Raw genomic sequence first — 19,707 nt, 5'->3', positions numbered from 1 at the left:
AGTTTCGGGCTGTACACTGCTAAGCCGAATCTTAGAAAAATCATAACTTCCTCATACGAAGTCAGATTTGGGCGTTCCTTTTATTGATGCTCTTAGTTTAACATATTCTACGACTTTTGTTTAGATTGCTAAGGCTAAAAAGTCTTCTATCGTAAATTCACTATTTACGTCTTCCGGTGCCGTGCCGGTTTTGCCGTAAAACTTCGGCGGGCCATAACTTCTTCGTTATAACTCGGATTTCGGCGTTCTTTATATGTACGAAAACCTTGTGACATATTCAAAAACTTGGTTAAGACTATTCATTCTAAATAATCTTTTGTCTAAAAGTCATTTTTGACCCCTATTGCCTCTAAATTGACTAGCCCGGATCTGCGGACGTTACATTTTAGGTAACAAATAATTATTTATAGCAGAATTTTATATGTTAAAAATAAAAAAGTTATGGCATTTTAAAAAATTATACTAACAACTTAAAAACATGTTTTTTGATGAATTTTGAAAGCTCAAAATCATGTTATTGTTTATTATATTTATATAATTAATATATGTAAATATATGTGTAATTTATTAACGGGGTCCCCATGGGGATTTCGGGATGGGATTGCCTACCCCCGCCCTCGCCCCCGAAATTAAAACGGGGGTTAACCTTGCCCCCCGCTCCCGATTTTTTTTTAAAAAAAATCCCCCAAACGGGATGGGGCCCCTATGGGAACGTGGTCCCACGGGACTTTTTGACATCCCTATCAAAATGGATGGTTTCTTAAAATTGGTTTACCTTCCTGTTTATTGATTTTCTTTCCTGTTATCTCAACCTCATATTCTGAAAATCAATTTCTCTTCCTGTTTGTCAATTTCTATTAGTTGAATGCTTGTTAAATTCGTTGTTGTTATCAACATTCTGTCAAAATCAATGGTTTCTTAAAACTGTTGTTACTGTTTATTGAATGCTTGTTAAAATCGATTTCTTAAAATCTTTGTTGCTGGAATAGATTTCTATTTTTGTTAACTGAATGATTGTTAAAATCGTTTTCTCTTTCTGTAATCTCCTTTTTATTTCACAGCAACATTGTGAAATTTGATTGTGCTGTTTTTGTTATACAAATATGAGTTTTACTGCAAACGTAAAAGGCGTGTGAAATCTCAACTTCCTTTTTGTTATTACTGAATTTAGAAAGATTGGTAACAAAATTATGCTCTTGTTTATTGACATGAAAAAATGAAGAAAAAAAATAACATGTAGAAGAATCTTGAACATGAAATGGAAGTTGCTAAAGATTTTGTTTCATATTTGGGTTTCATTTGTTGAAGAAATATAAAAAAAATAAGTTTAATGGTATAGTAAATTAAAAAAAAAAAATACTATTTTATAATTTATATAATATATATTTATAACTTAGAAAACAAAACAAATTAAAGCAAAATAGACAAAAGGGTAATTCTGTAATTTTATATGAATTTCAATTTTATTTCCTACAAACCAAATATAATATAAAATTAATTCTAATTTCATTACCTGCTAACTAAAAAACACAAAAATATATGAAATTAAATTCAAATTGGTGACATATTATTTTTGAATTTCAATTCAAATTACTAAATTCTACTAACCAAACAATACTTTATATGAATCTGTTGAACACGTGGTATTTTTGTGAATATGTTTAACTTCATATATACTAGGTATGAGATCCGTGTATTACACGGGTTTATTAAAAATAAAAATTTAATATCAATATTTAAACTTTAAATTTAAAATCAATATCAATTTTAGAGCTCTTATTCATTATGATATTTATTACATTATAAATATATCAATTCTTTTTAAATGAAGTATTTATTTCTTTCAATATTGTAATCGAAATAAGTTGTGATATGCGAACAAATCAAAAAATTACATATGAAAATAAATAAATTTTAAAAATCTATTAAAATATCATGTATCCAAATCAATAAATTGCGTGCGATTTAGTCATTTAGGAGTAAATTACACGAATGGTCCCTATAGTTTGGGGTAATTTGCACGTTTGGTTCCTAACTTATTTTTTTAACTCGGAAGGTCCCTACTGTTTGTTTTTGTTACGCACTTGGTCCCTAATGTTTGTTTTTGTTACACGTTTGGTCCCTATCTTAGCTAAAAAGACTTGTATTTAAATAGGTAAAAATGGTGGGGTAGGTAAGATAGGGTGAAGAGTGTGAGATTGGGGGTGTGTTTATTTAAATAAATCAAAAAATTCAAGGGTAAAATAGTCTTTTTAGGTAAGCCAGGGACCAAGCGCGTAACAAAAACAAAAAGTAGGGACCTTCCGAGTTAAAAAAATAAGTTAGGGACTAAACATGTAAATTATCGTAAACCATAGGGACTATTCGTATAATTTACTCGTCATTTAGAGAGATAGAAAAGTTAGAACACGCGTGGACCCCATTTAAGACGCATAATGCACCCACGGAAATCCCACCCCACCCCTACCCCTCACCCGACCCGCAAATCCCTTCACACGTTCGTTGCCCGCAAGACCAAAACGGAACGGGAAAGAGAAATTAAGCCACAACAGAACCTCCAAATTCCTGAATTTCATATATTTAATCGCCGAAGATGATCGTTGTCTTCTGGTAGATAATTCAGATTTTCAGTTTATTTATCGGCAAATATGAACCAGAAGGCCAACGTATCCAAGGAGCTCAATGCCAAGCACAAAAAAGTATTTCTTCATTTCATGTCACCTTTACTTTTACCTCTGGATTTGATGCTTGATTTCTTGGATCATGATTTTTTTTTTCTTTTGGTGCTCTCATTATTCTTATATTTGATATGGGACTTATTTATTGACGACATTGATGTGTGATAGCATCGAAGATCTGCAAGTTTTTTTTTAAACATGAATTTAGATTATCTATCTTCATAACAACATTATGATAGCTACATTCTGCGGATGAATGCTACGGTTTGATACTTGATGCATATTTGGAAGGGTACCAATTACCAAATCATTGGTGTTTTATGATCTCATATTTTCCTGCATGGTCGATTATCTAAATCCTGCAGAACCTGAACCAAACATCTGTTTGTATTGATTTGGCTTTTCCACATCTCTGTCTTCGCCTAGAAATCTGTTAGATTTAAGACAATACATTGCTTTTCTTCTCTCTCTCTTTTTAATCCCTTTCCCTTGTTTTATACTTCCTATTTCATCTTCCTCGCATCTTGTTGCTCCAGTAATCTTTTAATGCGTCCTATGAATTGATATTTATGCAATGCTTGTCTACAGATTCTTGAAGGGCTTCTTAAGTTGCCAGAGAATAGGGAATGTGCTGACTGCAAAGCTAAGTATGTGTTCACTTCATGATACCTCTGGGCCTAACATTGGGTTATTGTCAAGTTATCTTCTCTATATGCCACTTCTAATCCTGGCCTTTGACTTGGCAGAGGTCCTCGATGGGCTAGTGTGAATCTAGGCATCTTTATATGCATGCAATGTTCTGGAATCCACAGAAGCCTTGGGGTCCACATATCAAAGGTACTAATCAGATATTTGTCATTTATATTACTTGATAGAAACAGAAGTCTGTTTTTTTTTTTTGCATTATTTACTGACAAATGGCATTGCAGGTGAGATCTGCTACACTGGACACATGGCTACCCGATCAGGTTGCATTTATCCAGTGTAAGACAGTTCATTTTCTAGAGTTTCTAAATATGTTTTCACAAAGATTTAAAATTGAATAATAAGTAGACATTCATTGTGTATCCAGCAATGGGAAATGTGAAAGCAAATAGTTACTGGGAAGCAGAACTACCTCGAAACTATGACAGGGTTGGCATTGAGAACTTCATTAGGGCAAAGTATGAAGAAAAGAGATGGGCTGCTAAAGATAGAATACCCAGTTCGCCCTCGAGGTTTCAAGAAAACAAAGCCCCTATACAATTTCAGAAACCTACTGAAAGATCAAGTCCATCAAACGAAAAGAAAATCTTTCAGACACGTGTCACAAAAACCAACATGCCTACTACAAAAATCAGTCTCCCTGTGCCTCCAAAAGCATCTGAACCCGTATGTCAAATTTCTTAGGACTTGTTGGAAGGAATTTTTTTTTTTTGTATGATAATATGGTAATCTGTTTTTATAAACAGATAGTTGAAAACTTTTAACAGGTGATACGGAAAGCTGAGTCAGCAGGCTCATGTGGTGAGGTGGCAAAGGAGAATGCTGAAGTTGTCTCTCCTCCTAAAGTTGAGGTTGCAACTGATCTTTTTGACATGCTTTCTATGCATGATTGCTCTGCTGATAATGGGTCAGTAGCAACTCCTACAGATGATATGTGGGCAGGATTCCAATGTATGTCCTTTGTTACCTTTACCTTTAATTAAATCGGTTATCCTTATAAATGGGTTAAAACTAGAATATTAACTTAATCTGGACAAATATATATATATATATATATATAGTGATGTTTCTTTTAAACTTAATATAAAAAGATGAGCTTAAGGCCTGTTTATTTTTCCCTCATTAAGTCCTGTATTGGTAAAGTGGTAAGTGGGTAAATGATGTCTGTATGGAGCAAGCGTTGTATTTATAAAGACCATTTCTTCTTTTAAACTGAATGAACCATCTGAATAATAGTAAATGACAGTTTTACCCTTCTGTATAAAAAGTCATGTTAAACATCTTAAAAACAAGCATTATCAATACGTTAAGTTGAACATAATATTAAATTACAAACATCATTAACAAATTTTTTTCATCATCATTTCTAGACAGAAGGGTAAATTGGTCATTTTTTCATATTCAGATTGTTCATTCAGTCCAACAACACTAACTCCAGACAACGCTAAATGAGGGGGAAAAAAGAAACAATATTTCAACTTTTTTATTTGTGAGGTAAATCAAATTTTGATTTTTTTTAAAAGGAAGTATAGTAACGTCTGACGATCTAAATAAATGGAAATGAAAACATCTGATATAGGAACGGAGGGGTAATTATGTAATTCCATGATTCTAACCATCTTGCAGCTGTTGGAGAAACATCGGCTACAGGGACAAGAAGCTCTTCAGAACCTGCAGATAATAACAAAGTCAAATCCACTTCTGAAATTGAGGATTTATTCAAAGATTCGTCTAAATCTCCAATGTCACAAAATAATAATAATAATAATAATATTAATAATGCATCACCATTAAAGCCTCAGAAGGATGTTAAAGATGATATTTTGAGCCTATTTGAAAAGGGCAATAATACAAGCACACCATATACTCTTCATCAACAGCAACTTGCCATGCTGGCACAACAGCGACAGCTGCTCATGGCGGCTGCAGCTAAATCTGGCGGCTTACCTAAATTTCCTGAAAACGGGCAACAGCAAGTGGCGGCTGCGGTTGGTGGTACAAATTTGCCACCCAATCAGAGCTGGCCAAATGTTGGCTACCAAATTCCTGGAACTGGAATGATGATGCCAACTGTTGGAAAAGATGAAGAAAAATATTTGCAGGAGGTAAAATTCATGAATCATTTTTGCAATTATTGATTTATGATCCATGAAGCTATCAATTTTTTTTTTTTGCAGCCTAGTTTCCTCTTTAGAATAAATTACATTTTTGGTCCATGAGTATAGCTAATTTTTTCAATTTTGGTCCCTTATTTGAGGTCTTTGTAATGTTTTTTGGTCCCTGTATCAAGTAAAAAGACTATATTTTTTTAGACCAAAAATCAGCTATATTCAATGACCAAAAACAGTCAATTTACTTGGAACAGGACCAAAAACCTTAGAAGAACTTCAAATAAGGACCAAAACTGTAATGGGACCAAAATTGCAAAACCAGTTATATACTCAGGGATCAAAACTGTAGTTGTTTCTTCCTACTATGCTCTTTCTGGATTTAAATGTATGACTAAATTACAGATTTGGTCCCTGTGTTTAGTTGTCATTTTTGGTTTTGGTCCTTAGTGGAGGGATTCATAAGGCTTTTGGTATCTGTTTCCCCTCATCTGATTTATTTAATAATTTTTAATAAATACTTAATGTTAGTATTATTAGTATATTAAAGTGGCTCCACCTATAATAATAATATTATAAAAAGTAGAAATTATAAATTTGTAACAGAATCAGATAAGGGGTGAAATAGTCATTTGTAAAAGAATCAGAGAAGGGGTGAAATAGTCATTTGTAAAAGAATCAGAGAAGGGGTGGGTACAGGGTTCAGAAGCCTTATGAAATCCTCCAAGGACCAAAATTGCAAAAAAAAAAAAAACAGGGACCAAATTAGTAATTTAGTTATGATGTTTGTTTGGTTGCATGCTGATGATTGAGTTTGGTTGATCTTGTGTTGAACTAGATGAAAAACATGGGAGCAGCAAATTCAGGTGGACAGCTTCCAACTTCCAGGTATGGTCTACTTATGTTATGTATTGGACAAGTTGCAGGAAATCGCAAATATACTTCACTCTTTTTCACCAAAACAGGCATTCTACTTCAATTTTTTACCCTTAAATAATAGCAACATATTACACAAAATAACAACCTGCTTACATTTTTTTAACCAATGCTGTCAATATTAAAATTGAAACTTGTGAGCCTTAAAACAAGTATATGTTCCTATCTATAGTCATGCTCCAAACAAATTGCTATTAGGGGTAAAAAGTTGTAAGTACATTTCCCAGATTAGTGGTGAGAGTAAAGTGCGTTGCTATTTCTCTACATACCATGTTTTTGTTGAGATATCGGCATTAATCAACTAATTTCTTTTTTTTTTTTTTTGCAGCTTTTACAACATGGGGCAAAATGCAAGTACAAATGGGATGGGGCAAAATCAAAATTCTTTTAACAACATGGGAGTGGGAGTGGGATCATCAAAGAAGCCACAATCATCAACTACTCCAACATCATCATCTCTATCTCCTACACAGTCTGCCAAAGACTATGATTTTTCGTCCTTGACTCAAGGCTTTTTCTCAAAACCATGACCATCACCTTTTTTTCTATGCAACTTCTATCATCATCATCATCATCATCATCATATATATATATATATATATATATATATATATATATATATATATATATATATATATAGTTTACCATGAAAAGTATTCGAAAATGTAAACTAATTGTAGAAAACTTTTTTTTTCTACTTATTTTCATTCTCATATATCAGGGGAAATAGAAATTAGTCGGGCATAGTAGTAAAGAAACTCTCTTTTTGTTTTTCTTTTCCTTACTCTTTTTTTTTTCCGAATAAATTCAATTCTGGACATAATAATTACACGTTACAAGCTTTTCAAGTTAAAAAGCTCTAACTAGATGATTGATTGCTTTGGTGAATATCAAAACGATCTATTTTGATGAGAGGAATAGTTGTTTGTGCATTGATGCTGTGGGTTGGTTAGGAATGTATGTGTCTGGTTTTTAGGAGCTTTGTAGGTAGGTAGGAGGTATGCTCTTGAGTCTTGAGTCTTGATGATGACACAAAAAATTGCAATGTTTGTTCCATTTACATCAGTAGTTTCAGCCAGTCCTAATCCAGTGCACTCGAACATAGTAGGCTGTGTTTTGTTTTGTTTTGTGCTTTCCAAATTAATACTATATTCCCAACTAGGGCTGTAAACGAACTGAACGTTTGACGAACCGTTCGTGAATTGTTCGGTGGAAAGTTCGTTTATGTTCGTTTATTTAATAAATGAACGAACATAAATAAAAATTATCGTTCGTTTAGTTAAACGAACGAACATGAACAATGGTCTCGTTCGTTCATTTATGTTCGTGAACGTTTGTTTATGATGTTTGTTTACGTTCGTTTATGTTCGTTCGTTTAAGTTTATTTATATTCATCTATATTCAATTAATTTTTATTATATTGCTATATTATATGTTCGTTTATGTTCATGTATGTTCAATTGTGTGTGTTTTTTTTTTTTTTTTTTTTTTAAATCTTTGTTCGTTTATGTTCGTTTAGCATGTTCACGAACATAAATGAACGAACATGAACAAAGTAATTTGTTAAACGAACGAACATGAACAAGAAAATTTCGTTCGTTTATCCGTTCGTGTTCGTTTGTTGTTCGGCTAACTTAAATGAATGAACATGAACAAAGATCTTGTTCGTGTTCGTTTGGTTCGTTTACAGCCCTATTCCCAACCAATCCAATCATTCATAAATAGAAAAAAGCTGATCTCATCGAAACATAATGTTAAAAAAATTTGTATTACCTGCGTTATCCATCCAACCCAACCCAACGTACTATCAAATTAAACAAATTCTTATAGTTAACTTTTATTCTGAGTATTACAACTCAAAATATATATTAACTATGCATTTCAACATCCGACTATAATGACTTAAAGCGATGTGATGGACTGGACAACAATGAAACTATATACAATGTTCTATAATTCATGTTGCATCCTTAAGCATACATAATTCACTATAATCAATCTAGTAATAACTACATCATCATGGTCATGGAAGTAGGTGGGAAAGTCTTGTCCAAAAGCGTATAAACACCACCACCCAACAGTAGCGCACCACTGCAAACAAAAAAGCTCAGCAATCAGCATGGAAGTACGTATATATATTTTAATTTTATTAATGGAAAAACAGAGCCCAATACGTCGATAATACTATGTTACCTCATAGGGTTAATCCATGCAGAGAACTTGCGGAAAGAGAGTAGACTCTGTACACATTAACACAATCAATAATGCCCACATGAATACTACTACTAGTACTCAAATATATTTTTAGAAAAAAAAAAAAAAAAGATCCAAGTCAAGTCTACTAAAATTAAAATATATACACTGTCACAATAGTATACCTGCAAGGCTCCAGCAAAGGAAGCAGCAAGAAGCAGAGGAGCAACATAGCCAGTTGTGTATGTCAACAGTAAGCTGCCACCTATTATGGGATCCTGTTTTCAACAACAACACTCAAGTCATCCTGTGAGACTGATTGTCTAAAATGGGTGATTGATATTTGATATTTGATAATGATACCTTCTTCTTACCTTGGATGCTGCAACATATCCAAGTAGGGTGGCAAGCACGGGAGTACTGCAAGGTGACGCAGCTAATGCGAATGTAAGACCAGCCAAATACGCTTGGACACCTGTCAAGTCAAAACGCTCACTTTATATCTTTAAGCCCAAAAAGAAATAAGATTTTTTTTTTTTTTTGAATTTAATTAGTTACTCGAAGGAAAATTAGCAGCTGCTGCACGTGGATCAAAGTTGTCCAAAAATGAAGGCATTTGTAGCTCTATTACCTATAATTAATAATACATTCATTATTAGCTGTATAATCAAAACAGTTAAGAGAGGGAAAACGACTTACTTCTAGAAGATTTAGACCCATAATAACCGCCAAACCGGAAGCCGCCAATGGTAAACCCTGGCCCACCTGTCCGTATGCCTTGCCAGCAAATGAGGCGGCTACACCAAGTAATGCTAGTGTTGTCGCCAAACCAAATGCAAATGCAAGAGAGTCGCCTACAATCTAATTCAAAAAAATATATATATATATATATATATATATTTAATTTATATCAGACTCGATTATAAATAAAAAAAACCAATTACCAAACCAAACAACTCAATCATTTGTTATATTGGGTAACATGCAAAATAACAAAATGTACTTTCACCATTTTATCAATGTAGTCACTTTTTAACTACTGTCTGCAGTGAATTAAACATTTACACGTTTTTTATAGCTCAAAAGACGATCGAAAAAGTGTAATGGTTTAATCACTATAGAAAATAGTTAAATGGCAAAATCGACATATGGAAATTCTTGAATTTTATGTAAATGCAAAGCACAAGGTTAAAGGAGACAGGACAAAAAAAAAAAAAAAAAAAAAGATAAATAACCTGTGCTCTACTTTTTCCAGATCCAAATGCACCTAAATAGTTGCAACATGCCCACAGATCAGCCATCATCAATCAGAGGCAATTTTTATTTAAAAAAAATGTTTAAATTTAATGCTAGAAAAGTGATGTAGTTACCAATATAACCAAGGGTCAAAGGTAGAACACTTAGCGTGCAAGGGGAAAGGCTAGTCACTAGACCCGCACCAAATATAACTACCAAACTGTGAAAAAGAATAACTAGTAAGTATTAACTATCATATCAATAAATTTTATAAAATATATAAATCTGATAAAATGGTATTAGACATTGGATGAACCTAGTCAAACTTAGGGCTCCTAGCTGAACCTGAACAGCTTCATTTGCCTGCTGTCCAGCTGAATACATGAGGCCTCCAAACCAATCTCCAAGCCCTCCATCAGCTAAAGTGTATACAGAAGAAGCACTTCTTTCCTGATTTCAAAGACTTGATCTTAGAACAAGAACAACACGTTTGAACACGAGAAGAAAAGTTAATGAGAAAGAGTTCCTAGTACCATGATTGCGTCCATATCCAATGCGTGTGCAGTATGACTGGAAACCAAATTTGCTGCTGAAGCATCAAAAAACCAACATATATAATTAGTTTTGGTTTGATTACTGAAATCCCATTATTTTGACCCTATAATACGAATCATGATCAGATTCAATGCAACTTTAAATCACAGCAATCAGTTTGAAGGACATTGAAAACCCCCTTAAAATCAACATATCAAACAACGTAATCCAGATAGGTTAAAAATATTGGTGGATTTACAGATGTTCAGAAAATTAAACAGAGGAACAAGGTGATTCTAAAGCTTAATTTCTGTCGAGATAAGTACCTGAGATGGCGGTCGTTAGCGAGGTGATTCTCAAGCTTAATTTCTGGTCAATTTTCGAAGACGTCTGCATTTCTTTTGAGGAATCGTCTTTACTGAGCGATTTCTTCATCATTTTGACTGGCAGTACATATGTTCCTTTGATTTCAGAAAAGATCACAGATGATGTCATGAACAACAAGAGAAAAGTTGATATGATCGTATTAATTAGCAAATAGATGAGAAATAATAATAATAAGGGCAAGCAAAAGCAAGCCTAACTAACCAGATATGCTTCTCTGTGGGCGATGATAGCTTGAGATGAGGCCATATGGAGCTCCATGGGTGCCATAGTTTCCATTAATAATCAAATTCATAGCTGCTGCTTCTTCCTAGTTAGAGAGTGATATTCGTTGTAGAGAAAGGGGGAAGAGTCGAGTGCAGTCGTTACGTGAACCACATCTTATTTTAGCAACGGTCATTTTATAGGTGTTTGGATGCAAATTTCTATATATACTCTCTGTAACATAAAAATAGAGTGCAAATTTCTTCTAACCTGCTGCTACGTTGGTTGGTATTTCATATTTTAAGATATAAGATATGAAACCATAAAAGAGATTAACACCCGTAACAATTTAATATAAAAACACCAGTAACAATAAAATACAAAAATGTAAATACCAATTAATAATATAGTGAGAAATATTGACATTTTTAAAAGATAGTATTCATTGTAGCTATTAAAAATATTATAGTTATTGTGTTATGATAAAACATAATAATGATAAAAGAAAATATTATATATTTTAAATTTAAATTTTTAGTGTGGTTAGAATAAGAACACCATTTTAGTACTAAAAAGTCATCATTTTAGTGTTTTGTGGTTGAAATTGGCCTAAATTATGTTTGGAGTGTACACACAAACAATGATTTTCAAATCAAATATTTCCTGCCCTTCTATATATTTAGATTCCAGTTTTTTCATGTTTACCATAGACTTTTCCAATGCATTTTTAGATTCCAGTTTTTTCATGTTTACCATAGACTTTTCCAATGCATTTAACCTTGTTGACAGATCCACATTACTTCATGAGGTCAGATTTAGGTGCCCTTCTATATCCTTGTGGGTAGAATTCCTATATGATCAAGCAGCAAGGTTGTATTAGGAGACACGCATATTTGGTCTACTACTGGAGTTCAGCAAGGAAGCCTTTTGGGACCACTTCTCTTTGTCCTTGTGTTGCACCTGCTCTTGCATAATATTAGAGACAATTGCAAGCTTCTTCTCCATGCACAGTACCTTGATGATGACACACTTATTGAGTTATTGGAGATTCTAAAGAGGTGGCCAAAGTGTTAGACATTATTAAGGTTATTGGCTCAAAATTGGGCCTTCAGTTGAGTATCAAGAAAACCGAGCTCTTTTGGCCCTCATGTGATGGTAGAAAGCTGCGTGAGGGGCTATTCCCGCTAGGCATCGGAAGACCGCCATTATGGGTCAAACTTCTTAGGGAAGCTATTAGTAGAAATGTTATTTTCATTAGCAGCTTAGCCATAAAGAGAGCTAAAAACATTGTGAATTTGATGTACCTTCTTCCACAATTGTCTGGCTCGCAGAGTGAGCTCGTTCTACTTCAGTCTTGTATGGGTACTGCTAAAATATTCTTTAGGCTAAAGACATGTCAACCCAGACATAGGATAGAAATATTAGTTGGGAAAATGTTCACACAATCCAAAAGGTATCCAGATCTCAACATAAACCCTAATTCAACCTATGACTAAGCAACTTAATACATCTATAGTGGCCACAGGTTTGTACATCACCTTTGTTCTCATATATGGGACCACAATATGATTACATATATTTTAAATATAACAATCTCAAATTTTCTTTTATATTAAACAACAATTCACAAGGTTGTAATGTAAGCATCCCACACTTCAGACAATCTTGGAGCTCTTCAACCCGTTTAACTTGTTACCGTTTTAGCCGATATATTTCTACAATACCCATTTGACTCATTATCAACAAATACAACTTATATTGCCCCTTTTCATATAAATGGACTTGTAAACTTATACGGAACCAAATCTTCCATTTTCAAAGATCAAAAGTATCTCGATTAAGAAATTCTTATAAACCCAACAAGGGAAACTATTAGTATTATCTCACCAAAATAAGAGAGCGTCAATTTGTCTATGTTACACTCTACTTTCAAAGGGTAACCATTTAAAGTTTAAGATCAAAAATGCTTTCACAAGAACTGAAGATTATGATTTTAAGAAGACAGCAAGTACTCGAGTGAAGATCTTCTTCGCTAGCATAGACACATAAAATGCAGACTTGCAGGGATTTGCTGCAGGATGAATGTGCTTTTTCACTGCAAAAAATTTCAATATTCCCCACGTAAATTAACAGATTGACCAAAAATAATAAGCCATCCAAGTAAGAAATAGACAAATTTAACAAGACCTTACATTTCATCAATAGAACAAATTTTCATGAGTTTTTATTTTATAATATGTTAAAAATATGTAATTTTTTTAGCTATGAAATACGTTATTTAGTTTTAACTGGTAATTTTTTATTTACAAAAATAAAATAAACTCACCAAAACCCAAATAAGATTATAATAAAAAAAATATTTTTTCTAGATCAATTTTGAAAGTCAAATTGTAATTCAATTAAACTTTTAAATATTTTTATAAAAGATTCATGTCATCAAAACTATATAAATAAAAATGGTTTATACACTGGTGACCCTTTTTCATTTTTAATGGAACGAATCAATGAGCAACAATTCCATTCCTTCTCTGATTCCATCATGCCAAACACTACCAAAGAATTACGATTGTTTAGCTAAGTGATAACAGAGTTTTATTGCTATTTTAAGGACATTCCATACGTGTTTGGATTGTTGTATACACTGGTGAAGTATCCTATTAATGTTTCTCATAATTCTATAATTTGGTTTAATCATTACAAAAAATATATTATGTTTTGTGTTCATATCATTTAATATGACATACCTGATGAGCTGGTTTCGCAACTGAAGTCTTTCTAAATCCAATGGCCATCTTTCCCCCCGGTTCCACACGATAAAACGACACTAAAAAGAAAATAAATTATTGTATGTTAAGGCCAATTATAGCACTGCAGTTCAAAATTTCTTCTTATAATAATGATTATACTTTGGAAAAAAAACTATCGAGTTATAGCAGTAAAAATTTCTTTGTACTTGGATGACATTGCTATAATTGGGTAGATCTTTTCAGAGTAAGATGTTGTAATAGAAGCAAATGAAAGTAGCATATGCTATAATAAACAAATCAATGAAAGTTGATTGCTATTAATTTGCATGAAAGCATAATAGGAGAAATTACCTGTATCGCCTGCTTGTAATCTGCGTGAAAACATAAAATCTCTGAGGCCTTCTAAAACATAGGTTTTGCTACCACAATTAGGCCAATAGCGAAACGCAAACTCCCATTCTTTGCTTTCCATATCCAAAATATTCATCATTATCCCTTTTGGTGCAGAAACTTCCGGAAAAAATGCCTGCTCAATTATAATATAAAGTATAAACCTTTGTGGAAAAAAAAATGCTAAGAGAGTTTATACTTTATATTATATCACACCTCAGCGTATCTTTTTGGAATCACTATACGGCCCAACTTCATGTCAGCATCACTAGCAGTCAACACTTTTTCAAACAAAGGATTCAGAAAAGGTTTCACGCTGATGATCGGTTAAGGATTTTATAATGAAATGGCAGCGAATGGAATATTGAAAATTAAATAAAGATGAGAGAGGATACGTTTTTGAGATGCATTTTATGTCTGAAACAATGCCATCTGGCCAATAGTGAGGTTCAATCTGTATTCTCTTGGCAAGATCCGGTACGTCTGTTGGATCCGTTTGAAATTCACGCGCATATCGCTGATTTCGTGCCTATAATATTATTTTATTTTATTTTCAGTTTAATTTTAGTTTTAGCTTTTAGTTCAACAAGGAACCACATCTTTACACAGAACCATGTACAAAAAAGCCACCTCATTTTTGCTTCTTTTTTTTTGGTTAGTACACATGCGAATCACTCCCTTTGATCCAATATATATATACATAAGTAACGTTTTGATGGAATTGAGAGTGAGATCCATTCTGTCTTACCAGCTTTAGATTTTTCTTGGAACATTCTCTGCAAATCACCCCACCAAAGTCCAGAAGAAAATATTGATTGAATGACACAACACATCCACAATGGACTAACTGCAAATTAAGAACATGTAAGGTAAGGGTAACATGGAAATGGAAGAAGTGTAGTCTCGGAATTATACATTGTACGAACCTTTCCACAAGATTCACAGTCTCTCCAACCATCATCGTTTGAATGAAATGTTTCACAGAACCTCCCTTCTTCATACACACAGCTAAATTGATCAAGAAAAGAAGGTGTCAAGAACATCAGCACAAATTATCAGTCAACAGTCTCCGGATTTATTTATTTTTTTTTTTTTGCAGCAATCAACTACACCATGCAATTGAGCCAATTGAATTTAGAAACATGCTACAAATTGCTTGATACGCAAGTCAAGATTCCAATTAACAGATGTTAAGCAAAAAAGTCAGTGAATTTCGTCATACATGAGCTAACCGCTAATCACAGACCACATTGATGAGGAAAGCATCAGGCAGAGCACATCGAATTGAAGAACAAGAAACGAACAAAATTGAGCATTCAAATGACGAAGAATAAGAAGAAGGAGGAGGAGGCGAGGGTAGGGGGCTTACGCGCACTGATAGCAGAGGTGAGCGCGTTCTCCGTTACGGAGTCTCCATCCGTCTCTGAAGCAGTTGGAGGTTGAATCCTGGCACTGAAAGCAAGAGGCTTTTGATGATGAAGATGCCATTGAAGCTTGCAAGTTGTAATTACGATCAATAAACCCTAGAAAGAGAGGGAAAGGCTGTTAGAAAGAATATGGGGTTTGGGGTTTGAATGCCGGAAAACCACTCTTTTGTAGAGAGGGAACTTGGGGAATGTAATTTATTGCAGGCTCTTCGGTTGAGTGAGCAAAATAAATAGTATCAAGATTCAAAGACCCGAAAACTTGTTGGAAATGGAGCAATTTTTGTCAAAATTCATTGGAATTTAGTGTTGAATTTTCTGATTTAACTTCTGACTCTGAGCATAATTTTCTGACTTCTTAAAAGCAATTGGTTGACTGTCCTATAGATTTCTTCCTTTTTCTCTTGTTTTTTTTTATTCTGGATTGGTTCATTTGCTCATTCATCTTTTCTCTAGTCATCCTCATAGTGTATTGATTTAAAAATTGTAATTATCCAAGCAAAAGATACCAACTTTGTTGTATGTATCAAAATGTTGTCGATTAAGAGGAAGCATTAGATTAAGATGAAAATCATGGAAATGAGGATGTTGTGATGGACGTGAGGTAGGCAGGCAATTGAAAATTTCAATGCAATGATGTCGATCACTGAGAAATTGAGAAAAAACAAATTATTGTAGTTTAGACATGTTAATATGAGACGGCCGACAATTGTGGTTAGGAGGGTGGATACAGTCACTTTCGATGATGCAAGAAGGAGAGGACGGTCAAGAAGGAAGTGAGAAGATTGTGTAAGGTTGAACTGAAGGACTTTGCTCTTATGGGTTGCATGGGCTTAAAATCAATGTAGGTGAGTAGTCCATTAGTAGTTTAGGTATTACAGTCTTTTCCATTATTTGGACTTGTTGTACGATATTTACCGTCTTTCTCTTGTCTCGTGATTTCATCTTTACTTCCAGCCTTACGTGCTAGTATTTGTTTCATGCTTTATTGTTTGTATTCATTTTCTATGTTTGTGTTATATGTGGTATTTGCATTGCTTACTCTACCCCAATGTTTTCTTTCAACTTTGTGGTTTGTTACTTGTAACACCCATACTTTTATACAATAAAATAAAGTATGATTTTAAATACATTTTCTATCAATGAGCGCCATTTATCAAATTATGGTCCCAAAATTTCCAATTCATTTACAAATACATTTATAAAACTTTGATTCAGGTACTGCAAATGATACAAACAAAACCATAGTAGCAATAAATCTACTTATATTATAGCCATTTATCTAAGTCCAGTTTTTATCTATCGACTCGCTTCTATATGTCTTAGCATAGCCATTTATGCTTCGTAACCGTACATGTAACGCCCGTAGATCAAGGCTAGTCAATTTAGAGATGATAGGCGTCAAAAATGAATTTTTGATGAAAAATTATTTATAATGAATAATCTTAACTAAGTTGTAGTATATGTTACAAGGATTTCGTACATATAAAGAACGCCGAAATCCAAGTTATAACGAAGAAGTTATGACATGTCGAAGTTTCGCGACAAAACCGGCACGACACAACGCGACGTAAAAAGTGAATTTACGTTAGAGCGATATTTAGCCTTAGCAATCTAAATGAAAGTCATAGAATACGTTAAACCATGAGAGTGCATAAAAAGAACGCCCAAATCTGACTTCGTATGAGGAAGTTATGATTTTTCGAAGTTTCGACTTAGCAGTACGCAGCCCGAATGCTCGATTTGAGACCGAGCGGTTTTTAGCCGAAACAATCTAAATGAGAATTGAAGATCTCATTAATTGTAGTAAAACGATAAAAAGATAGGCGAAAACGGACGTCGGATGAAGAAGTTATGATTTTATAACGGAGTTTTCCTGTCCCGGCCTACTAAAAATAAATAATAAAAATAAAGTCAAAATTAGCCGACGGAGTCTAAACAAAATTTGTAGATTGTAGTCTCACCTACGCGTGGATATAAAGAACGTCGAAAACGGAGTTCGTATGAGGAAGATATGAATTTTTGAAGTATATTAAATATTTTCGATGTTTTATTTAAATATAAATTTTCGATATTATCCAAGGGGGGAGTCACCGGGATTATCCAGGTTACGCCCCGCGTAACCTACGATTACGCCCCACATAAATCGGCCTTCCAGCCCCTATAAAAGGTTGTCGAGGGTAGCCGAGTAGTTTGCTCATTTCTTCCCGTTTTCTCGCGTTTTTGCATCGTTTTTCGTGCAAGAAATATCTCGAAGCCCCGGTATCATTCCCGAGCCCCGAAGCAAGTCCCGAGGCCCCAAAGATCCCGAGAAGTGCAATTCCCGAGCCGAAGCTCTGCCCGCGAGGAGTCCGGTTTTTGTGAAGATCTTCCAAATCTACCGAAGAATACTACTTCTACAAGCCGTAGTGTTGTCCGATCATCTTCTGATCAAGTGAGTGTGTAGTTACTTTCTTCTAACGCATAATTATGAAGTATTTTATACGAAATACGTGTTATATGTATAATATAAAGTTATTTATATGTGTGAGTGTATAGTCACTTTCATCTTACACATAGATATGAAGTATTTGCTATGAAATACATGCTATGTGTTTATACATTGTTTGTTTACTTGAGATGGATGCTGAATGAATGTTTTATACGAGTTTTTAAATAAGTTGTATATGTAATTTATATCTACAAATATGTTGGGTAGAACATGGGTAGATGAAATAGTTGATGTGTGTTGAAAGAATGTGATAAGAGAAAGGTGAGGATATAATGGTGATGATAATTAGGTGATGATAGATAGGTGATGAATTACGAGTGCAGTCGATGTTGTGGCTACGTATTCATGCGATGATAGTCTATCCCTTATTATGAATTACGAGTCCAGGCGATGTTGTGGCTGCGTATTCATGCGATGATAGTCTAACCCTTATTATGATTTACGAGTCCATGCGATGTTGTGGCTGTGTAATCATGCAATGATACCGCAACCCTTACTAGACATATATTGAAGGAGTGATCCCCGAATTAGCATTGTATATATGATACAGGCGATGATCCTTAGGAAAAGTTCTTAGGAACACGCATATAAGGATATAAGATGTAAGGAGATGAGCGGTAAATATGATATAGGAGATGACCCTTAATATAATATCTTTAGGAAAGATTAAAAGAAGATAATGGGATGGGTAGTTGGGTTGATTCTTTGATGATTGAATATAATAATTATATTATTGTGGGTTGAAAACCCTATATGCTCACCAGGCTCCCAAGCCTGACCCACTCAGTTTAATTGTATCACAGGTATCGATACGAAGCTGCTTTGCACTGAGAGATTAAAGGAGATGTAAATCTTTAGTGTAATTGAATGTAAGTTCTGTTTATGCTTATATGTCTGTATCGGAACATGACATCCCGAGGTTTTATTATTAAATGATTTATACATTCTCTTTGAGAAATGTTTTGATAAGTTATTATCATATCTTGTTTTGGGAACAAATTCCGCAACCGTTTTCTTTAAAATATTACTCTGATTTTATAAAACAAAGCATAAACAAATCGGTTTTTTCTGGCCGTGAAAATGGGGATGTCACAGTACATGGCCGATTAGTGACAACTAACTTATGTTTTTTTAGACTTGTGGTGCCTCTCAACTTATCACATTGTCTAAAACCTTAGCTCATTCAACAGCTATATCCTCTTAAATTGACCTCAAGATTCCCGTCTCTAACCCTTAATCAACTTTCATCAATTCTGATTTCGATACGCTAGAGAAACCATCAGAGAAGCACTTCATTCAATTTATACTAAGTTGGATCACGTGCATATGCATTGTGTTACTTTCATGGACATGTCGCGTCCAGGTGTCTCATCATCAGGCATGCCCAAACGGTGGGCAACTCGAGCGTCGCCCAGGGCTTATGTCCCATCCAGAGATAATCACATGCTTACACATGTCGTGTACCCGACCATGAATCATATGTGTGTGTCGCGCTTACCTTTTCAACTTGTCGTGTCTTTTGCTACATACCCCATTCTCTACCATGTGTCCCATCCTTGCTCCACATGTCCTATTTCATCTAGACATCAAGACGCATCACATCAATACACATACGCATCGCGATCCTCTTCCATCTCACATCCAACTTCAAAGTAGGATGCCTTTCTGCAAAATAGC

General features: G+C 34.1%; 3 protein-coding genes across 3 annotated transcripts; 1 reads left to right on the top strand and 2 right to left on the bottom strand.

Moving 5' to 3' along the window:
* Positions 1 to 2,468: 2,468 nt before the first annotated feature.
* On the top strand, positions 2,469 to 7,005 carry LOC144997656 (ADP-ribosylation factor GTPase-activating protein AGD5-like). Its single transcript, XM_078957538.1, has 9 exons — positions 2,469 to 2,699; positions 3,267 to 3,325; positions 3,425 to 3,515; positions 3,608 to 3,662; positions 3,751 to 4,049; positions 4,151 to 4,334; positions 5,010 to 5,488; positions 6,330 to 6,379; positions 6,756 to 7,005. Exons 1-9 carry the CDS (start codon positions 2,649 to 2,651, stop codon positions 6,955 to 6,957), a joined length of 1,470 nt encoding a protein of 489 aa, XP_078813664.1. The 5' UTR covers positions 2,469 to 2,648; the 3' UTR covers positions 6,958 to 7,005.
* A 1,171-nt stretch (positions 7,006 to 8,176) lies between these two features.
* Positions 8,177 to 11,182, bottom strand: CCDA (cytochrome c biogenesis protein family). Its single transcript, XM_078957900.1, has 12 exons — positions 10,979 to 11,182; positions 10,717 to 10,851; positions 10,390 to 10,445; positions 10,173 to 10,306; positions 9,991 to 10,076; positions 9,856 to 9,887; positions 9,320 to 9,481; positions 9,179 to 9,251; positions 8,995 to 9,095; positions 8,806 to 8,898; positions 8,621 to 8,667; positions 8,177 to 8,518 (listed from the first exon to the last, which is right to left on the bottom strand). Exons 1-12 carry the CDS (start codon positions 11,067 to 11,069, stop codon positions 8,437 to 8,439), a joined length of 1,092 nt encoding a protein of 363 aa, XP_078814026.1. The 5' UTR covers positions 11,070 to 11,182; the 3' UTR covers positions 8,177 to 8,436.
* Positions 11,183 to 12,768: 1,586 nt separating this feature from the next.
* Positions 12,769 to 15,855, bottom strand: LOC145046152 (B3 domain-containing transcription repressor VAL2-like). The gene is made up of 8 exons (XM_078994452.1): positions 15,485 to 15,855; positions 15,042 to 15,123; positions 14,864 to 14,962; positions 14,511 to 14,644; positions 14,332 to 14,431; positions 14,077 to 14,251; positions 13,723 to 13,802; positions 12,769 to 13,073 (listed from the first exon to the last, which is right to left on the bottom strand). Exons 1-8 carry the CDS (start codon positions 15,601 to 15,603, stop codon positions 13,071 to 13,073), a joined length of 792 nt encoding a protein of 263 aa, XP_078850578.1. The 5' UTR covers positions 15,604 to 15,855; the 3' UTR covers positions 12,769 to 13,070.
* Positions 15,856 to 19,707: the final 3,852 nt, after the last annotated feature.

Source organism: Lactuca saligna, chromosome 5 (assembly GCF_052625555.1).
Source record: "Lactuca saligna cultivar CGN05327 chromosome 5, ASM5262555v1, whole genome shotgun sequence".
Lineage (NCBI taxonomy): Eukaryota > Viridiplantae > Streptophyta > Magnoliopsida > Asterales > Asteraceae > Lactuca > Lactuca saligna.
Note: the sequence above shows the minus strand (reverse complement) of the source record. Positions and strands in the feature narration are given on the sequence as shown.